The sequence below is a fragment of the Syzygium oleosum genome, unplaced genomic scaffold (assembly GCF_021117445.2).
Source record: "Syzygium oleosum isolate NSW1041296 unplaced genomic scaffold, Sole_v2.1 Sole_v2.08, whole genome shotgun sequence".
Classification (NCBI taxonomy): Eukaryota; Viridiplantae; Streptophyta; class Magnoliopsida; order Myrtales; family Myrtaceae; genus Syzygium; species Syzygium oleosum.
The window spans coordinates 1,285,283-1,305,818 of NW_026607492.1; the positions used below are offsets into that span (position 1 = coordinate 1,285,283).

General features: G+C 41.2%; 3 protein-coding genes across 16 annotated transcripts; 1 reads left to right on the forward strand and 2 right to left on the reverse strand.

Moving 5' to 3' along the window:
* Positions 1–735: 735 nt before the first annotated feature.
* Positions 736–5,082, reverse strand: LOC115672566 (probable metal-nicotianamine transporter YSL6). Its single transcript, XM_030594385.2, has 7 exons — positions 4,624–5,082; positions 3,881–4,053; positions 3,594–3,691; positions 3,135–3,272; positions 2,814–3,003; positions 2,468–2,600; positions 736–1,824 (listed from the first exon to the last, which is right to left on the reverse strand). The coding sequence occupies exons 1-7, from the start codon at positions 4,979–4,981 to the stop codon at positions 890–892; spliced, it is 2,025 nt and encodes a 674-aa protein (XP_030450245.2). The 5' UTR covers positions 4,982–5,082; the 3' UTR covers positions 736–889.
* Positions 5,083–8,406: 3,324 nt separating this feature from the next.
* On the reverse strand, positions 8,407–19,884 carry LOC115672568 (ABC transporter I family member 11, chloroplastic). Of its 14 annotated transcripts, XM_056313693.1 has the most exons (14): positions 19,670–19,879; positions 19,524–19,581; positions 18,118–18,197; positions 17,948–17,999; positions 17,735–17,868; positions 17,105–17,219; positions 16,908–16,994; positions 16,698–16,746; positions 15,734–15,818; positions 15,474–15,605; positions 15,223–15,346; positions 12,577–13,620; positions 12,343–12,408; positions 8,407–8,885 (listed from the first exon to the last, which is right to left on the reverse strand). In XM_056313693.1, exons 1-10 carry the CDS (start codon positions 19,816–19,818, stop codon positions 15,509–15,511), a joined length of 906 nt encoding a protein of 301 aa, XP_056169668.1. In that variant the 5' UTR covers positions 19,819–19,879; the 3' UTR covers positions 8,407–8,885; positions 12,343–12,408; positions 12,577–13,620; positions 15,223–15,346; positions 15,474–15,508. The 14 variants fall into 14 exon arrangements, with proteins under 14 accessions (XP_056169668.1, XP_056169682.1, XP_056169672.1 ...); XM_056313707.1 differs by lacking the exon at positions 15,474–15,605 and having other exon boundaries at positions 12,577–13,662; positions 19,727–19,884; XM_056313697.1 differs by lacking the exon at positions 15,474–15,605 and having other exon boundaries at positions 12,577–12,619; positions 19,670–19,875.
* Positions 10,431–13,146, forward strand: LOC115672567 (protein LAZY 1). The gene is made up of 6 exons (XM_056313867.1): positions 10,431–10,436; positions 10,515–10,581; positions 11,113–11,888; positions 11,974–12,036; positions 12,369–12,642; positions 13,127–13,146. Exons 1-6 carry the CDS (start codon positions 10,431–10,433, stop codon positions 13,144–13,146), a joined length of 1,206 nt encoding a protein of 401 aa, XP_056169842.1.
* Positions 19,885–20,536: the final 652 nt, after the last annotated feature.

The following is a 20,536-nucleotide window of genomic DNA, read 5'->3' on the forward strand; positions in this document are numbered from 1 at the left end:
GGCGTTTAAACTGTTTTCCTTTGGTGCAGTAGTTAGTGTACTTGATCGAGGACTTGGCCGCTCGCCCGGGCTCCACCGAGATCCAAAGTGCGAAACAGTGGGTCTGGGATAGTTGTCTTTTCTTCCCCTTTTACGTTAAAAAGCCCGACCTGATTGAAGTCGATCAAAATCGAACCCACCCGGGCCAGAAGGCAATACGCAATTCTCCCTTTTTCGAGGGAATGAGGCTTATATGGCGAGATCTAGCTCAGCCGCTGGACGTCTACTGCCTCCAGTTAGTTGGGACAATTGACACCGCGTTGGCGAGAAAAAGTAGACCTAACCAGGATGTGAGAAAAGCGCCTGCATAATAATAAGTTGACGGGTCTCCCCAATTTTGGAAAGAGTGGTTCATTTCTACAAGCTCGTCCTGCGTTTTACCTATAAAGCTCAAAGTCGTCTTGGGTCCAATCTTCCTGCACACCTACCAAACTAATACATTCACTCTAATTGAGGAAAAACCTGCCGTGGAAAGAAAGTTTCTCTGCATAACTTTTCCAGCTAAAAGAGTGAAGTTGCACTGCAAAGTAATACAGCCAGGGTGAATTGATGTGGTTTATTAAGAAGCAAAACGAGCGAGGCTGAGCAATTAGAAGGGGATAAAAGAAAGTACTGCCGCGACATCCGCTCATCATGGTGACCCAAGTGAGACCGATGCAGGGGTCTGCATGTGCACGCACACACCAATCCATCCGATTGGAGAAACAAACTTCAGATTTTTCTTTTGACGCTTTCGAGATAAAGGAATAGAACAATCCAATCATGTGAAGGACATCCTATGTACAAATTCCAACGGACTTGCAAGTCCACAGAGAGCATAATTACAATCAAGGTGAGTGGGATTTAGCATTCAGCCACTCGCGGAAGGCCCGAAGTACATGCAGATAGGTGGGTTGATCCTAAAGATAGAAAGTATTGCCGAGGGAATAGTCCATATACCGTCACCGCATATTAGACCTGAAGCGACAGCACCCGCATAATCCTCTGCATCCTTCCTATTAATTCTCTCCCAGATGAACAATATTACGGTGCCAACAAACATGTCGATTGCAAAGTAGGCTCCAATGTAGAATGGGACAGCCATGGCCATTGGAATGGGGATGAACTGCGAGACCTTCTTTGGAGTCATGTCCCTCAGGAGGTTTATAACCAGAGCTGCCACGAAAAACCCTAAACACATGGCGGAACAGTTCTTGGGAAGCTCGGAGAAGCCCTCGATGCCCAAGATTGCCATTTCCCTGAATATTACGGCATATGGTGCTTTGTATGGTCCATCAGTTCCCCCAATATCAAAAGCGGTCCAAAACAACCAAAATGTGAGCGGGGCGATGATACAACCCATGACTGTTCCTACCAGCTGACTCACAAACATGGATTTTGCAGATGATAAAGTTAGGTAACCTGTCTTAAAATCTTGCATAAGATCAGCGGCTGTTGAGACAATGGACATCATAACCCCACATGCTGCTAAACCAGCTACCACACCCCCATTAGACCCAACCAAAGACGCAATCATGAAGAGTCCAATCTTCCCATAAGTTGAGGTCAAGTTCCAGTCCGTCAGGCCAGTACCATAAGAATTGCAAAAGGCAAGTGCAGGAGCAATAATGTATGAACTTAGAACCAAATACCATCGGAGAGGTGGAAAAATCATTGGAATTGTCGCGGTGGATATTGCGGCAAGGCCCAAATAACCAGATGCTGCAAACCAGGAGGGTATTCGGTCTTTCAAAAATATCTGATCTCTTTTCCTTTGCTCCATCCCTATCTTGGAACTCTCACCATCTGTATAATTCACAAGAATCAAACACCTGACAAGGGCTATCTAAGGGGAAAAAGGAGAGCCTATGGATAGATGTTCAAGGACAATGTTCTTCCACAGGCACTAAATAAAAGTGAAATGAAATGATTCTCGCACTGGTAGAGAAGATGCGTTTATTTTACATTACAACTAAAGAATGAATGCTCATTTTTGAGATAAGGGAACGAAAGATGTTTAAAAAAACCAGAAGAAGATAACACAAACATTCAGAGCGTACTACCGTCCTGAGCAGGAACCCAGAGTCAATAGTTGAAGCTCGAGATATATGTTCTTTTTTAGTCGGTTGTGATTAGATAACCTGATCTAAAGATCAATTCAGCAATCAGATTAAACATCAATGGTGACTCGAAGAAGCAGTAAGTCTGATACAGGGTGCTCGCTAGAATATGCAATGGATTGGCCACATTAATCATAGAAAGAATTTCTTAGCATCTTTTACCACTCTAATAAACCTTTTAGCTCACAAATAGGTTTCAGATGCATTTGAGTTATCTACGCAATCATCAGTAGATGAGAAAGCCGTTTCATCATGAAATGACAATAAGTAGGATAATTTTTCATCCTCTGGCTTCAATTAGAGAAAAGTAACACAATTGATGTCCTTACCAAGAGACTCCATGATGATCGGCAGGTTGCTAATCTTGCTGCCTTGGTTGAACACCTCTCTAACAGTTATCCCTATTATCTTGATCAAATTGTAGAGACCGTCCCCGAGAATAAGCGAAATAGCTATGAAAACCTGAAACAGAAAGGAAACAGAGAGGAGAGTTGGTCCAAAGTGAGTAAACAGCGAGAAAATTTCACAAAGAACGTGCCATCTCCTACTCATCTTCATCACACAAGACAACATTTTGCAAGCAAACACATTAGCAACAAAACTTGCGCTTGGTGCTTATCTAATAGTACAGATGGATCCAAGCTAGTAATTTACGCGTATGTTCTTGCGCAATACCTTATATCCATAGAGACCTTTGAAGTCATTGCTGCCGAGATCAGCCGGATACCAATCCCCAGCGTGTTCTGAAATGAAAGGCCAGAGGAAACCCCACGATATAATTGCCCCAAGTAGAACAGAGCAGTTAACTATGTGGGGACAGATTAAACCACATCCAACATAAGTTGGGCTAAAGTCAAAATAGAACCTGCATGAAGAGCGTGATGCATGATCAGCACAAACTCCTTGGTGAGTACAGGAAGTAAAAAAACCAAAGTCGACACTGAGCGGCAGGCAAGCATGAATGTTTGAGAAAGAGAGAGAGAGAGAGAGAGCTACGTGTTCTTAAACAGAGTCAAGCCAAGGCTGGGGAAATTATCAAATCCACATGAATCGCCAATACCACTGAAGAACCACTTGAAGCAGCTCCACGATAGGCTTATGCTCAAGTATTTTCCGAGGCAACTAACTTGCTTGCTGGGAAATCAACACAGCAGAAAATCAAATAACTCACAACTAGTTCAGAGAGATATGCAGAGTGAAGAAAGAGAGTCTACAGACTAAAGTTACATTAGCTGCTAACACTGTTTTCCTGATTAGTAATTTTTTAACAGTTCGTATAAGGAACCTTTTAACACTCTAAGACTAAATCTAGCGAATGCAGACTACAGATGGGAAATGTTTTCCAGTTCCATCATTTATCCCAATCATCTAAAATTCATAGCTGCAAGCCTGAAGCTCCTTTCAAGCAGAAATTATAGCAGTACAGAGCATACGGTTTCCCTCAGCCTTGCTTACCCAGCAAGTTCAGCACCGCTGTTTGTGTGAAAGCTGTTTATTAGCATAGCTGTTGCAGTACCACTTGGATAAGTAAGTTTACAATCCATAACCATAACCTGTGATAATCGAACAGAGAAAAGAGAGGATTAGGACAAAATGACATGCGGTGCGGGCCGTGATACTCGCAAATATAGATTTACATCTGAAAAATTCAGATTTTAACATTGTAAACCTACAAATCAAGTATGCACGTTCATAAACTGTTCCACATTAAGTATAGATAAGTTGTATCTACCGTCACCAACCTTTCGAAGAGGAACAAGGCTAAAGAGTCCCAAAAAGCTGACAACAAACAAGAATCCGATCATCCATCCCAAGCCCGGGCTCTTAACATCTTCTGCCCGATTACCGGGATAATCAGCACCAATGAGCTGATATGTCTTTTCATCCAATGCAATCAAATATGAACCAAATCCACCTGACAATAATCAAACAAGAAGTTAATCCCATAAAAATAATGAAACGATCATCAAAATTTATGTGGGAAAAAAAATGCTAAGAAAAAGTTCGAATGGGAAGTTGATCGGACCAGTTAAGCATATGTATCTCCTCGATGACCTAACCATACATCAGAATCATGACAACAATCAACGATGCAAACCCGATGCCATCCATCTCAATCTATCAACAGATGATGGTGCCTCTTTGTTACTATTCTAAGCAGGAAACAAAATTTTCCTTTTGGTTATAAGGAAACTAAATTTTCCATTTACTCTAATTCCATTAGCACTCTAAAAGATATTGCCAACGATAGTAGCAACCACAACTGAAAGGACAGAAACGCAAGGCAATTCCACTACAACAGTGAAACAAAGCTTTTTGAGCAACCATCTGATTGCTTAATGCAGCTCAGCCTAACAACAACAACAACAACAACAACAGAGCTCAAAACGCAATCAGCATAAGAAAACAACTAATCCGATCTACATTGAGTTCTTTAGCCATTCATCTCGGCGCCGCAAAGGAAGAGAAGAAAGAAAAAACTGACCGCTGAAAGCCAGCCCGTAGCACGCGACCACGCAGGTCTGGATCACCGTATTCTCCTGCCGAGTGAAGGGCGTGACCGAGAAGCCCAGCCGCGACAGGAACCCCGTCCATGACTTGACGAAGAAGAACCCGAGCAGCCCGGCGGCGACGTTCAGGGACGGTATGATGCCGACGGTCAGGTTGAGCTTGTGGGTGATGATGCAGAACAAGGTCCCCAGCACGGCGCTCACCACGAGCCCTCGGACCGTGATCTGGTCCTTCCAATCCGGGATCCTCTCCTCCCCGTCGCCGCCGCCGCCGCCGCCATCCGCGCCCTTGCCCGAATCGAGAAGCAACGGCTCCGATATCTCGGTACCCATCGACGACGGCGACGTGAAGGAATCCCAAAAGGGTGGGCGGCGAGTTGAGTGGATGTGATGATGACGATGGAGAGAGAGAGAGAGAGAGGTTGACTTGCGAATGCGAGATAGAGAGAAGGGTGGGTACGGTAAGGCTGCGAACGAGTGTAAAACGGAGGGGGAGAAGGTTTGAAGAGCCGTTGTGGCAAATCTTCCAACGACACTCCAGCCGCACGGATGGCGGTAGATGGTCGGGGCCAATGAGGAGGCGCCACGTGTTTGGTACGACAAACTGGAATTGACCATCGAAATGAGGCATGGCCGGAAACTCGAGCGTTAGATGAAATCTGGTGTCCGATGTCAAACATGTTAAATGGATTGGGGCGTCCCGATTCAATTTGTTATGTAAAAAACATGAATGATTTTGAAAAGCATTTTTCGTCGTTCACGGAAAATGTTTAGACATAAACTATTTCAAAAAGCATTCGCAAACAACATAAGTGATAATTTTTAGAAATATATTTTTTGAATTATTCATTTTTCATCAAATAAACGGATTCTTCCGTTTCTTGGTATGTCTTGAGCTGTGTTATGACCTTGACGGGTCCGATACGTTTGCCAAGAGACTAGCGAGCTCATCGTTTCAGTGGGGCTTGGGCATACTTCTGCTGGCCAGACAGAGAGAACAAAATGGCCCTTTGGGATCTTTAACCACTGGTGAATTGAAGAAGGCTTGTGCTCGGGGTCAGCTCCGGGCCCAATTCCGAGCATCATGGACTGTCTTTTGACCCAGCCCGAGTTATCTTCACATGGGTTTGCTCGCAAGAGCTGCAGCCAGCAATTGCCACCGCTTGTGGTGGCTGCCCGCCGGCACGAGGTCATGAATTCGAATCCGTTCGCAATGACAATGCATGTATCCCGCTTTTTTTGGAATAGCTTGAAGCCTATGATATCTCTTGATGGGTTACGATGACTGGGCGCGCGTACCTCAAACCGACGGGCTGCTGCTTGTGCGGAATGACTTCCTCTTTGCAATCCTAAATTTGAATACTTGGTGGCATGTGTGAGATCTTTGTAGTACCTAAACTATTTTTCTTTTCAATTAAGTATGTGAACTCTTTAAAAACGGCTCAATTTGGTACTTCCCTTAAGAATAATTGACGGTATTAGATGGCACGGACCACTTTGCCATCAGGTGGCCATTAATTATACACTTTGGACTAGCCCGCGTGGCACTTGGTGAGCCGAGAACACCAGACTAGCCTTCCTTCTATAGTGTTCCTAAGAACAGTACAGCGAATCACATCCTCATATCAGATCGTATCACGTCCAGCTTAGCTTTGGCAACCAATCTATGAAACAAGATACTCGGAACACTTTAAAATAACAATTGGTTTCGGCTTGCTTTGGCTTCATTAGGAGAGCAGTATTAGCTCCCGACCAGTTTGCGCACAGGAGGCTAACTCCATTTCAAAGCTCCTAAGGATATATCCATTCTAACCTAGAACTCCTAGTACAAACCAGCCTAATGCCATTCTCACGAACTAGTTATATCATCCATTCTGCATCACTCACTTTTTATCCCGACGCAACCAAGCCTCACTCACAAAGGTATGAGACTACGGGAGAATCACGGTCCATAGCACTTGCATGTCTTCTTAAGATGATGATAAGTTACCCAACTCGCAATGAACGGTCAAGAAGCAGCCGTGTCATGCATCTTCTTCATCACACAAACCATAATTCTTATTTTTCTAAAAAAAATTTTGCAGCTACACGACCTACCATCCGCCACCGTGGATTGAGCGTTGCTGCTACCCACCACTACAGATTGAGTTGCCACTGCTATCACCACAAATGACACCACCACCACCATCATCGCCAAGGACCATACAGCATCGGCACCACCATGCTAGGTTGGGGTCGCACGTATTCCGACCGTAATCTCCAATGGAGGTTGATCCAAAAGCGAGAGAGATATAGACAGAGTGAGATGGAGTCGAGCATGGCTCCAGTGATTGGACTCCGTCACAAATGAAGTTAAGCATGGTCGAAGAGAAATCGACATTGGCTATGGTAGCAATGGATGTGTCGGCCAGATGCAAATCAAGGAAGAAGACTATAGCTCCGTTTGTTTTGCACAAAACATTTCCCGAACATTTTTCAGCGTTGACTCATTTTCTTAAGCAATCCAATAGCTGGAAAATGAGGAATATGTTTTCCGCAAAACAAATGGAGGCTGAGTAAACTAAAAATTTCATACATCTAGCAGTACAACTTTTGTGCATCTTATCACATTCTTCCACATTTCAAGAGAACCGAGAAAACTCCCGCTCATTATCTTCAGAATCACATCACCTTCTGAGAGGGAGATTTTGCAGTTCGTTCAGCAAAAACTATCGGCGTTTCTCTCATTTTACATTGCCATGCATATTGATAAGACCCCTCCCCTCTGCTTTCCCTTCTCCCTTTCTCTTCTCGTAGGTGCTATGACTGCGACCGCTCTTTCTAGCAACGCTAGAAACCTCGAACCCCCGTCGATTCGCACGTGACCGACATGTACCGGTAATGTGATTGAGAAATCTAACGCGAGACCAAAGCAATCGATGAGATCTACAACCAAAGGATGTGTTCCCAAATTGACACGAGATCCTGACCCTCGTGCCAATGAAATTCCATCGAATCACCCTATTTTTGGAAATATGCACGTGGATTCTCACATGGGTCGTCGTCCAAATGGCCAAACAAGAGAAAGATCGGGCCCGACATGATCACGCGGGGATTGACGCACGCTTTTGCAAGCTTCGATTTGGATGTGTTGACTGTTGAATGAGCGAGCTGAGCGAGAGAGGGAGTGGGTGGGCTTTCTCATCCAAAAGTGGAAACTAATTGCGTTCCGTAGCGGCTTGTTGGTTAGCTCCAAATCAGGATCCCTCAACGACCAAGAACAGCTAAGCCTCGTGTTGATGCAATTTGGCCGATCATGTCTCGAATCAGACCATGGTACCCAATAATAGTGGTCCTTATGCTCTATATCAAAGGCAAACGAATGTTCGATTATCAATAAAAGATGCGAGATATTTCGAGCATGCAGCGTTTTCTTTTCCTTGGCCAAAAAGCACGCATGGGAAACAGCGTATTCCGTGGATTCGCTTCGTTTTTTACCTTGGAGCAACATAAAAGTTCCTGGATATTCACTTTCACCATTCAAATTCGACCGATGGTTAAAAAAAACAAACAATCTTAGTCATTCGGTTTAGCTTGCTGTTTGTAGCCTCATCATGGATGTGATGCGGTACGCTCCAGTGACTTGGTCTCTGCTCAACTTAATCAACTCCTGTTCTTCATCTTGTAAACTTATACACGGTGTAGTCCCCAGAGACTTTGCACAATGAAAAGACTAGCAATGCAGAAGCAGTTACCACAAAAAATCAGAGTCTAATAGCTTCAGCAAGCGTCATTCTTGTCATTCTTCATAAAACATTGATTAACATGAAGAATCAATCTAAGTGAATCAAACCAGTCAATACAAAATATGGTTATTAGCACGTCGGGCACTTAAGGCGAAGATATTGAGTGACATGCCTACATTTTCCGTGATTAGCTTGTGTCGATTAGACCATAATAATGGAACTGGTGATATGAAATTGAACTAAGCGCAATAGTTTCTGCCGGACACTTGTCCACCTTCTTCCTAATGCTTCGGTTGTCTCCGCAATAATCCAACTTTTAAAAAGGCTCCTCGAGAGCTTCTTACGTGGTTTTGTCCCCAAGTTCACGACATATTCCTCTTCGGATCACTACTCCACAGATGCTTCCAGGGAATGAAGGCAGAGACCCTTGGGGCCACTCAAAGTGGCTGTTCATAATGTGTACAGAGTATGTAGTAGTGTCAACACCATTCCTGCAATAGATGTACAATTCCCTAGAAGTGTCAGACATCACAGCCAAAGTAATTATTGCAGCACTATCATCAAGCAAAGTTAGAACTTCAGAATGTCAATTGCAGGGATGAACAACGGAGCCTGTGTGGAAGTGTTTGACTTGCATCAAAATACAAAAGACAGTCAACTAAAATTTGTCGCGAGGATTTCTGATGTAAAGATACGGACCAAGACTTAGAAACAATGGGATACATGCTATGAAGGCTAGCAACTCAGTAGAAGGCAAATGTATTGAAAAAAAATGGCTGCACACTGTAGAAAGTATATCAACGCAGAAGCTAGCATTCCACTTCATAGTCGGTGGGAACCATTCATCACAAAAATGCAAATATAGAACAACGAAAATATTACATCGCAGCTACGGTAGTACTGAGGGAAGTACAAGAGAAAAGATCCCTGGTTCATTACTGGACTAATTGTCTCTACGGAACATGATTTATTCGAGATGAAATTCAAATATTTAGCAACTTCGAACCAATTATCATCACCAGATTGACATGAAAAAGATAAATAGATTGTGGCTTAATAAATCTCTCTGGATCAGACGCCATGTTGCTCTATGTAGTTCTTATAGTAGAGAAGTCCTAAAATTTGCACAGGATTCAAAAACATATCTATTAACTGAAGCAATTAGAAGGATGCCTTCACCAAACAAAAAATTTCAGGAGGATGCCATGTAGACAAGAGTATCACAAAAAACCAAGGAAGAAAAAAACAAAGAGCTTTACTAGAAGCAGCAAAACTGAGTCCATAGTGTTACATATCAGCAGGGGGCGGTCACAATGGAACTGGTAGATAAGGATACGTGAAAAAATATATTTTCTTATATAGCAGGAAATACAAAAGAAAATCTATCCTTTGCTTTAATGTATGTAATAACAAATATTTCCTCTTAATCAAAATCTTGGGAAATGACATGTTCAACAAATATATCCATCACTATACTTAAGGGACTAAACCTTGAAGACAAATTGTGTCGCATGCAGGGTTATATATGTATAGAATTTACAGAGGAGAATGGCAGCACCAGTGTGTACATATATCCATCCAGTTCATCATGTGTCCATCTGCAGACACATTTGTTTGCTACCATATTGCTGTGCCACCTCATCAAGCAAATTGCATTGGCTTACGAAAATCTCGGTTTATACAAGTTGATATAAAGGCGATCAAAGCAAATTCTTGCATGTTCATGTATTTATGTAACCCAATACAAGCATCCACGTCTGCACAACTCAAATACTTCATAGGTCTTCAATATGTTCACCAACTTGTCCTGTTGATTTGATCTAGACAAAGAAAAGCCAACTGCAAATTTGTACTTTAGTATATGCTTCTCTCTTCTTCGTGCATATCACACCTTCCAAGCAACTACTTCAACTCTACACCTGTCAGCTTAAGAAACTCCCCCTCATGACCTTTCCTTTATAGGCTCACGATCCCTTTCAAAGATCAAAGTTCATCTTCATTCATGTCTATGCAGACAACCAAAAATATCTGATATCGGGTCCTCCCAAGAGATAATAATGAAGGTACGTCCACACTCTACCAAGTTTGAATACTTCAGTGTCAACTATGTTAAAGTCTTGTTTTCATTGTCATTGTGGCAGTTACTAGGTTGGATGCACCAAAAGTTACGGCAAAATAGCATCGAGACATTCAGAGATTTCGCCATCGGTATTCTCAGTTCCTGATTTTTGTTTTACTTGAAATAGATAAGTCAGAATAACAATACCTATGATACCAGTGCTGTCGACTAGACCAACTCAATGTTTCCTTCAATGGACAGCCTAATGCAAGCAAATATAGGATAATAGAGTGGCCCAAGACTCTTTCTCTCACTCTCTCTCTCTCACACACACACAGAGAAAAGGTCCCAATTGTTTCTTACACTCAGCATCTCCAAAGCCACAGACCCCAAAACTGGCCAGGCCAACTTTCAAATTAAAAGGCTTACCATTCTCTCCTTCATAACAGCAGCTTCTAGAAGTTGCCCACACTACTGCAATAGATACTTAAATTAGATTATACAGAGCATGACCATGTCAACGCTGTAAGCGAGATGACCTCTTGACTACAACTACCAAGACTGAAACATTAGTTGTTAATAGTGAAATTATTATCATTCTCAAAGCATCTCCCCTTCTTCCTTATCTTTTGCCTCCACTGCAGCTAGAGTATATATTTCTCATTGAACTTATAATTCAGGGAACTACTGCACCTGTCTTTCTGCACAACAACCGCATGATGAGAAAGACTTATTCGCAATGCCAAACTTCAGCTCCAGATATGCTCCCAAATCATCAGAGAGCCCGGCAGAGGAATATGGAAATTCCATCTCTTGTTTCACTTCTAGAGTCGAGGAAAATCTTGAACCAGAAACTTCCACTGAAATTTCTGAACTTTTCCATGGCTTTCTTGCCATAGGATTTCTGGGTTCAGAAGCAGCTCCCAGTGAGCCTGCCACGCCAACATTTGCCATGACTTTGGACAACATGACCAAAGAAGCTGTAGAAGTTACAGAGGATGACTTGAAGCTCATAAACAATGAACTAGAGAAGTTTCTTGAGGCTGAATCTCAAGAGGAAGGGCACAAGGGATCATCAAGGAATAGTTATGTCAGCACTATAACACTTGACAGCCCGCAAATGGAGACAGTTGAAGATGAAGGACCTGCAGACACTGTGATTTTTCCGCTACAGGGATATCTGTTCGGCTCTTCAGTCGAATTGCCGGAAACAAAGATAGAGATGAAGAAACAAAAGGCATCCCTTTTGCAGCTGTTTCAAGAAACAGGGACAACAGGTGGAAATTATTCAAAGAAATCTGAGACAGGAGCTACACAGGTCAAGCCAACACATAAGTCTTCCAAACATATTATGAAGAAGTTTCTGAAAAAGCTATGTGCTTCTTCAAGACCCCCAAGTCTTTCCACTGGAGGAGATGCCACCGCATCATCTTTACCCAAGAAAAAATTCCATAAGGTCAGAGCATTCTTATTGGACACTCAAAATAGCACATGCACATATAAGTCGTCAGGTCCTTTCATTGAAAATTCTACTTTGACAGTCAGAGGTGTCCCCCAACTTTTTTCAGTTTCTTGATCGAATATATCTTGACAAAGAGGGCCAGGTGTGTTGATTCTGATGAAACTCTGAGGTTAGTAATATCGAAGTCAACACTAACAAAAACAGAACAATCTAAGTGAGTTATGTCATGCAGATGGCAGCCTCCAGCTTTTATATGATTGAAGTTCGGGAGTGTTAAAATCACGAACTTTAATTACCAGAGAGTGATAAGTAAATTCAGCAATAGCTTCTCTTTCAGGAGTATATAATTGTTGAGGAATGCTCATGGAGCATAGATGGTGTAGATGCTAGACACCATCTACATGTTTACTGATTGCATGTAAATGAAGAAGAGGCAGACGGTACTTACAGGAAGTTTGCCTTTGTTCCATGCAGGTCCTTCAAATGTTCCGTAGAAAGATCCATCCAGAGAATGCTACAGATACAGCAGATATGGAAAAGTATAAGGCGTACAAAAGCAAGAAAGCCTTTAATGATAATAATTACACCCACAAGGACTTGATAGACAAGGACAAAGCCAACATAAGTTCTGCTCAGGGTTTAATGTCAACAGAAGGAGAGAAGGGCAGCTTAAAACTCCAACCTCCTGAGATTGCTAGAGACACCTCAGATGACTGCAGGGAGCACTGGATCAAAACAGATGCGGACTGTAAGTTTTCATATATGCGCCACTTCACTGACTAACTTGATGAAGCTGCATTCACATCGAAATTCAAGCAACATTCAAGTTTCAAACGTTAATTAAACTACTTCATCATTCCAATGGGAAATATGCCACATTTGGGAAGTTGCATTCACTAAAAGTGCTAACTGTTGAGCTATTTTCATGTTAGTGCTATATTATAAGTATTCCCAACGAAACTAAGACCAAAGAAATAGGGGCTGATTTTGATAGAAAGTCCTTATTAAATAACAAATAAGTACCAGAAAAATGCAAGTCACTGATGAGTAGTTGGATGACGAAACATACTTGATCGCACCCGCAAACAAGCAAGCACACATGCGAGTTCCTATGCACGAACAAGGGCACGCCCAACGAAGCAATTTGACTCATTTATGTGACTTAATGGCAGGCTGTACGGTGATCTAGTCTGCTACATATATCTGACTGTTATGTAACCTTCCTGCTGCAGATCTGGTGCTGGAGCTCTAGCTAAGAGAACATTACTGGATATTTGTGGTAACGCTATTAGTTTATGTAAAAATGGTCTTTGTCTTATATGCTTATGAGTGAGAGTGATGAGTAATCTTAAATAAAGTGTAAGGGACTTATCCATCATCTCTGGATGTAAGAAATTATCAGTAACGCGTAGCTCTCGAACTTTCTCAAGTAGTCGCATGAGCCGGATTCTGCATGCTCCATTTCCAAAATAAGTCCAATTCATCACAGAAGAAAGCTGCAAAATATATTATACCCTGCACTGGACTTATGAACTGTATAGTGAAAGTCTAAAACGTGGAGTGCCCCACTTTCTGATTAGTAGCATAAGCCTGAATTCAGCAAGCTCCATCTTCCAAAGAGTCCTTGTTTCACCAACATATCCAGTAGGAAAATAGATAAATGGGCAGAACTAATTGTCATTGTTGAGCCATGTGTCACACAGCCACAAGACTCACCTCTGGTGGTCTGCTATCCTCACAAAGAGGATCTCGATTCATTCCTCGTAACCTTTACCATAATATTACCCAAGAAAATAAAGGAAGAAATGATTTGTAAAGTTTTAGGTAAAGATTTAATTAATTTACATATCATAACACAAGTAAAGTTGGGAAACATCTAGGTATATGTACTTAATTTTCATAACAAGCAATATTCCGTTGCATATTGTGCTCATATGGTTGCTTCAGGTGCACCATAGAGTCCATATCCTTCAACTTATACCATCAACTTAGTTAAACAATAACTCTTGATTATTCCACTACCTTCATAATGACAGTCAATTGCCCTCGATCATGCGCATTATATCAATCACAATCACGCGCGCGCGCGCGCGCACACGCACACACACAGCTCTTTTTCATTTTTGAATTCATCAAATTATCTGTTGTGGGTCAAGGACTCCTTCACACATACAGAATAAATAGCTCTTTTTCATTTTTGAATTCATCAAATTATCTGTTGTGGTTCAAGGACTCCTTCTCCTTTCCCTTCTTCAAACTCCAATTTGTATTTTTCATAGAGAAATCTCTGATCAATGATAGAACAAGATCCATTTTGTATCATATCTAAGGGATTCCTTGGTTTGGGCCTAAGAAGCAATGTCGCTCAATCATTATCAAACTGACTGTAATCTTTTTTCGTTCATGAGGATCGCACCAGAGCGCCTTCTACTTCTTGGCAACAGCGGCTGGGCTTAAGTTAAGGAGGCAAGTACTCCACTATTCTCTAACAATCATACACACCTTAGGGGGAAAAAATTACAAAAACTTAATACGCTCATATTCTACCAATATATAGCAATAACACGTATAAATTCCAAAATCTAAGTAGATATCATTCTAAAATAATAAGTAAGACGAGTTCGATAAAACTGGTAGTTAATAAATTAATCACAAGAGCAAATAAAGCTGAAAAAGTTAGCTAAAATAATATTTACAACAATAGTTCATTATAAGAGGATTCTTAGAGACAATACTGGATATCATATATTTTAAGAACACCTCCGAGTAAGTTCACAAACATAAGAACCCATGCATCGTAGTGAATTATATATCATAGTTCATGTTTGAAAGTCATCAAGGTGGATCCTGCAGTTAGTGCCTTCTCTTAAGTTGCAACATGGATGTTTGGCACTCAATTATTCCTTTTCCCACAAGCTAGACGTCCGCTTAAATGTTCTGCATCTTTGAAAAGCAAGTCAAAGTCCAAGAAGCTTAGCTATTGGTGCTAAACAAGAGCAAGAAAATCAGAATCCCATTTGACAAATGAAACTGATGCAACGAAACAAGCGAGTACAATCAATCTTGTCCTAAACTCTAATCAATGGGACCAAAAAATCTTGAGCATACAGTTTCCAATTTAAACCAACTGCTAGTGAGTTTGGTGGCGAATTCATGTGACATATGAGGTCCTCTAACAATAGTTGCTCTTCCTTCAGTATCCCCCTCGCATGTATTAACTTGCTCCAGATGTATACTAACAAAAATGCCCTTATTGGCATTAAATGTACCATACTATATAAGTTGTAATCAAACAAAAGTAAAGAAAGAACCAATTTTTGAAACTCACATGATAGAAAAATGCCGGTGACTTAGGTGACAATTTATTGCGTCTCTAGAAAGGCAGTGAATCTTCCCTTAAAGTTCCTCCCATTTCCATTCTCCAAGATCGATCAACCAAAGAAGCTAATTCCCTGAAATCACACCAGTAAAATTCACAATCCACAGACAAGCAGGAGAAGCAACGATCATGGCATTTATATCTCTATAACATTAAATGAAATAGGTGGATGATATGTCTAGAATGAGTAAATTAATTACAAGACGGCACTTTCCTTTTCCTCCCAAACGATCACCTAACAAAAACAATGGGAGACAAAACATTTATCAGCTTTGCAAGATAAAAAGACTCCCTCGTCCATAAAACCGGATGCTCCGAAGAAAGCCCCATGACTTTTTCAGCCATAATACAATAGCAAAAATGTCTTTCAGATTTACTCACTAAAACTTTTAACCATTGACCAGAAAGCATATCAAGCAATAATGACTACTCATATGATGGAACCCAAAGGAATACTTACCTCAAGTCATGGCTGACAACAAGTATTGTTACTTCTCTTTTCAGATGCTTTAAAAGTTTCACGACATCTGCACGTGCTTTCCAATCTAATTGCCAAGAAAAGTAAGTTATTTAGGAAACAGATCAAAGTGACTTGAAATGATATTCAGTTACATTTTCCCATGCAGAAAGGAGAGAAGGGATGAAATGAAGGAAACAAACAACAGGAGAATTAACACAATTGCCCCACGTAAGAATCTAAATCTATATGGTGAGGTCAAGGAGGAACAACGTCAGCAAAATTAGGAACCATCATAGAAGAACAAAAATTCCAAGGAATTGGAAGTGTAGAAAGATGACAAATAAATTCTAGTACTAATATAACTTGTTGTGGGCTAGATAGTTTCTCTAGCACGTTTATGCTACGCACCTTATAGGGCATAAAAGGCAACCTGTTTGGATAAAAAAAGAAAGCCAATAGCTGTGGAGACTTTCCTGAGTTTATCCTTTCCTTTTCTTTTTCTTAGAAGGATGCCCTAATGCCAGGGTATTGCGATTTGACAGAATGGCCATTGTCAGGGTGGGATAAGGGGCAACGAGAGGTCTTGAATTTAGAGGTCAGACCTAAACAAAAAACTTAGCATACCAAATAATAGATCTATCTGCTTCAAAAATAGAACATCAAAATATTTCTCCAAAGCCACGGACTGAGACTACAATCTCATATTCCTCTAAGTAGAGCATCGATGAAGTCAGTGCAAAGTAGATTAGCAGTTTTCTTGAGTCTCGGGGCTTGATTTACAAAGAGGCAACATAGGCATCCCAAGCCAAATAGGAGCGAAAAGGTTTAGAAATAATTGAGTATGAGCAAACCGAGTTAATATATGCTGGTCAATGGCCAGAGTGTTCTTATATTGTGAACCATAGAGCTCCAAGTGTGAGGCTACTAATCATATAAAAATAGCATGGCAAAAACATCTTCATACCTAGACCAGCGAGAGGTTCATCCAATATCAACAAATCTGGAACTTCAACCTGTACATAGAAGCCAATGGGTGCTCTCAGTAAAGGGAAAGACATAGGCATACTTATAGTCCAAGAAACAAAAGAACAAATTTCTTAATTTTATTGCATTAGCGTGAATTGCATGCTGGTAGCATCCTGAGTTTCTAAAGCGTAATCATAAATGTATTTACCAATTGGATTGCCAGAGCAAGTCGGCGTTTGTAGCCACCACTCAGGGAGTGAGGATCCTTGTCCAAGGAAATTCTGTCCAATCCAACCTAGATTTTATGACCATAGTAGAGACTAAGTTCCATCGTAAAGAGCAAAATGTATGGCCCCAGATGAACTTATGTAAAAAGAAGACTGTTACGTGTCAAAGAAGAAATACCCAATTGAAAGCTCTTTGAAGTTTGAAAGCAAGTTGCTCCTTCGACTGAATGCTAACTTTTTGCCTTGGCCATCCAAATGTAATTTCATCTAGCACATTGTCGGCAATGAAATACCTATATCGCAGATAAACATATTGACAACTACGAAAAGCACAATGCAGTAATGACAACCCAAATTGCTCAGTCAGCAAGAACTTGATCCGGTAGGTAATGCAACCAGAAGTTGAATAATTACGCATATTACTAATGCGCAACAAATCAAACTTTTGGCAACTACAATTTATGATCTTTCCGAAAGACGGAGGTTTAGCAAATCTTTTGATACAGAATGAGACAAATAGGTGAGAGAAATGCAAAAAGAAAAAAGGGAGAATGTCGTTTTGGTCATGACATAGTAAGCGGAAAGTTATCTAAATGCGTACATCACATAGTTACAAGAAATTCTTACTGAATTCGACTAGCACAATTACAAAAAGGAAAGGAAGATAAAGGGCCAGGCCGGAATTTTTTTATCTTGTAGCATTCCATGAGCCAAAAAGTCTGGCTTCAGTAATCATATCACAGTTGACTCGGAAATCAACTTTTCTTTTGGTTTCGACAATTTTCTCATTTCCAATGATACTCCGTACCTCTCAGGAAATTGAAAGACAATACCAACTTTCTCTGGAGACAAATGTTCAGGAGGTCCTTTATGTTCACCACTGTCGCCATATCTTTGAATGCAAATAGAACCTGAAGTTGGTTTGTTGAGTCCTGCAAGAAGCTGAGAAAGAGGCACAAGGAAATTGACATATTTGATCATTGACAACACTGCAGTAAGCTTCCTAACTGATGATGCTGACCTGCAATAGAGTAGTTTTTCCACTTCCACTCTGACCAAAAATCAAGCCAAAACTGCATGAAACAAATTAACTCGTACCTTAGATAAAAGCCTAGGTGATTCAAAGTACTACAGACAAGCTCTGAAAGTTTAAGATGCTGCAAGTAAACCTGAAGATGAGAGCAGACACACCTTTTCTCAGGGAGGGAAAAGCTAACATCTTTGAGAAGGTTGAACTGGGTCCCCGGAGGATGGTAGCCAACACTTTTAACCTTCAAATACAAAGATAAAGCTTTAGATTTTCATTCCTCTGCGGTTCTACTTGTTTAATTATAGAAACGCATAGATCTACTAATTCAATCAATTCCAGAAAAGAATGCCAGACCATATGAAACAATAACGCAGATTAAACAAAGTCTATTTGCAACGTATTTTGGATATATGAAAGCTAAAAACAGATGCATTACAGACAAAAACTCTCATACAAAATGCAAATTAGTAAATCACAGCACCACATTATAATGAAGACTCTTTCACTTTCTTGTTTTCTTTGTTTTAACGAACAATAGATGAAGGAATATAAAAATGATGTATATGGACACTTTGCATGGTTGGCAAACCACATTAAGCTAGGAATTGTCTGAATGGTGAAAATAATACAAAGTGTTTCTAAAACCTTCCCAAATTCTTGAGATAAAAAATAGCAACTATTGCATAACTTTCCTGGAACATAATAAGCAACTACAATCGATGATAAGCCCCCACCCAATGAGGTCTAGGAACACTTAGGTTAGAATCCAGGCATGTCAAGGCATCAATAGCACCTAGAACAGCATCAAAAGGCATCAAATTGTACTCTTGGACCTACTCGGAGAAATTCTTCATGAGATATGGTTGATACCTAAACATACATTTCTCCTAGCGATTTGTAAGTCAACTTATTGTTTATCTCTTTGCCAGTCATCATGGTTAATAGAAAGTTCTTGTTCTATCCTTTTCTAAATCAATCAAACAGGCCAATCAGGAGAAGCACAAAGCACTTCATGACCCGGGAGCGATATAATCTTAGACAATCTTGTCGGTTTTACAAACCCCTTCCATTTCAAATGGACATGGCAACGTGAGCAGGAATCCTGAAAGCACGGATAGTCCTCAGCATTCCAAAACATTCAGAATCGTTTGATTTCAGTGTTTATCATTCGGCAAGTACCACCATTTCAATCACAGATTAAGATGTTTTCCTCCTTTCAACCTTTGCCGTCCCATAATAGAATGCCCGTTGGTTCATCCGCGAATATGATAGCACCCCTGAACTTTGATTTCAACAGAGGCCCGATGAATTCGACGAGCGCGACCAGACATTCGAATGCTACAACCCCGACTGGTGTCGCAATACCAAAACTCGCAGAATATAACAAAAGCACGACCCAATGGACGCTGACTAAAAGAGTCGCACGACCGAGATACTTCGGCGCGGAGAAACGATCGGCGACCATCTTTTACGACAGCCCGAGCATCGAAGGTGCAGTGCATAAGGACAGTCCACCACGCAGAGAACATATACCGAAACCAAAGCCGATTGACGAGGAAATGCTTACTTCGAAGCAGGAATGATCGCAGCGAATTCTGGGTAATCCACCTCCGCCGAACCGTAACCTGCTCACGGACGTTGACGCAATGGAAAGTCGATCAGAAATTACGAGCTCCGGCCATTGACGCGAGCGTCGAGAGCTCTGTCGCGAAGCAAATAGGGGACGAGTACTGGTTCGCAGAGAAGAGAGATGAGTTGAGAAGTGCGTGCCTGGTGCTTGACCTTGCTGCCGCCGGCGACGCCTGCTCTTGGAACTTCAGCAGACGGAGCGACCAAGGAGACGCAAGCGCCGAGCTCGCCATGGCCAAGCTCTTCTCTTTCCGTCGCTCTCGCTCTCGCACCGTCAGAATTCTCTGTCGAAATGTTCTACGACACCGTTCTATGATAAACTTCATCCTCGGAAATAGATCTCAGCCGTTCAACAGGTCTGAAAGCGAACGGTTGTGATTTTTCGCTTTTTGATTCACCGGTCAAAAAGCCTAAAGGCGTGATGAGGGATCACAAACTCGCCCTATATTTTTCGTTTTGAAGAAACAAAACACTTGGACAAAATGCAGCCCTGTTTATTTATGCTTGAGGAAAAGAAAAGGCGCTCCTTTTGCAGCTTAAAACATTATTTGACTTTAAAAAATTATATGCGATTTTATGTGTCAACATTCAATTGTCGCGAAAAGTTTTAAGAGTTTTGGATTTAAGAAAAGTCAAAATGTGGAAGTCGGAAAATGAAAATTAAGTAAAAAGTAAAAAGTAAAACATATTTACATTCAATATTCTACCTAATATTAGAGAATCCAAATGCCTCCTAATCCGAACTAACATGCATATTACTTTTACGTGACACTCTCGTACTGTCAGTAATGTTGAATTATGATCGAATAGACTTATCTCAATCCCTACTTTCATGGTCTCAAAGTTGGGGGATTTGAGCGGTTAGTCGGTTCAAGGAATATCAATCCGGTTCAGGTTCTTAAAAGTGGAATCGATTTGGGCGGTCCGATTCGGTTCTAGGATGGGAAACCG

What these genes read in the sequence shown, in the direction of transcription:
- LOC115672566 (XM_030594385.2), bottom strand. Translation starts at nt 4,981, where the DNA reads ATGGGTACCGAGATATCGGAGCCGTTGCTTCTCGATTCGGGCAAGGGC. An exon ending in AGCGGTGCTGAACTTGCTGG is followed by an intron (nt 3,273 to 3,593) that starts GTAAGCAAGGCT and finishes TTGATTTCCCAG; the next exon opens with CAAGCAAGTTAGTTGCCTCG. An exon ending in AAGGTCTCTATGGATATAAG is followed by an intron (nt 2,601 to 2,813) that starts GTATTGCGCAAG and finishes TTTCTGTTTCAG; the next exon opens with GTTTTCATAGCTATTTCGCT.
- LOC115672567 (XM_056313867.1), top strand. An exon ending in ATTCAGAGATTTCGCCATCG is followed by an intron (nt 10,582 to 11,112) that starts GTATTCTCAGTT and finishes CTTATAATTCAG; the next exon opens with GGAACTACTGCACCTGTCTT. An exon ending in ATCTTGACAAAGAGGGCCAG is followed by an intron (nt 12,037 to 12,368) that starts GTGTGTTGATTC and finishes TGTTCCATGCAG; the next exon opens with GTCCTTCAAATGTTCCGTAG.
- LOC115672568 (XM_056313693.1), bottom strand. Translation starts at nt 19,818, where the DNA reads ATGGCGAGCTCGGCGCTTGCGTCTCCTTGGTCGCTCCGTCTGCTGAAG. An exon ending in GAAAAACTACTCTATTGCAG is followed by an intron (nt 17,869 to 17,947) that starts GTCAGCATCATC and finishes CCTCTTTCTCAG; the next exon opens with CTTCTTGCAGGACTCAACAA. An exon ending in TGAACCTCTCGCTGGTCTAG is followed by an intron (nt 15,819 to 16,697) that starts GTATGAAGATGT and finishes CTTGGCAATTAG; the next exon opens with ATTGGAAAGCACGTGCAGAT.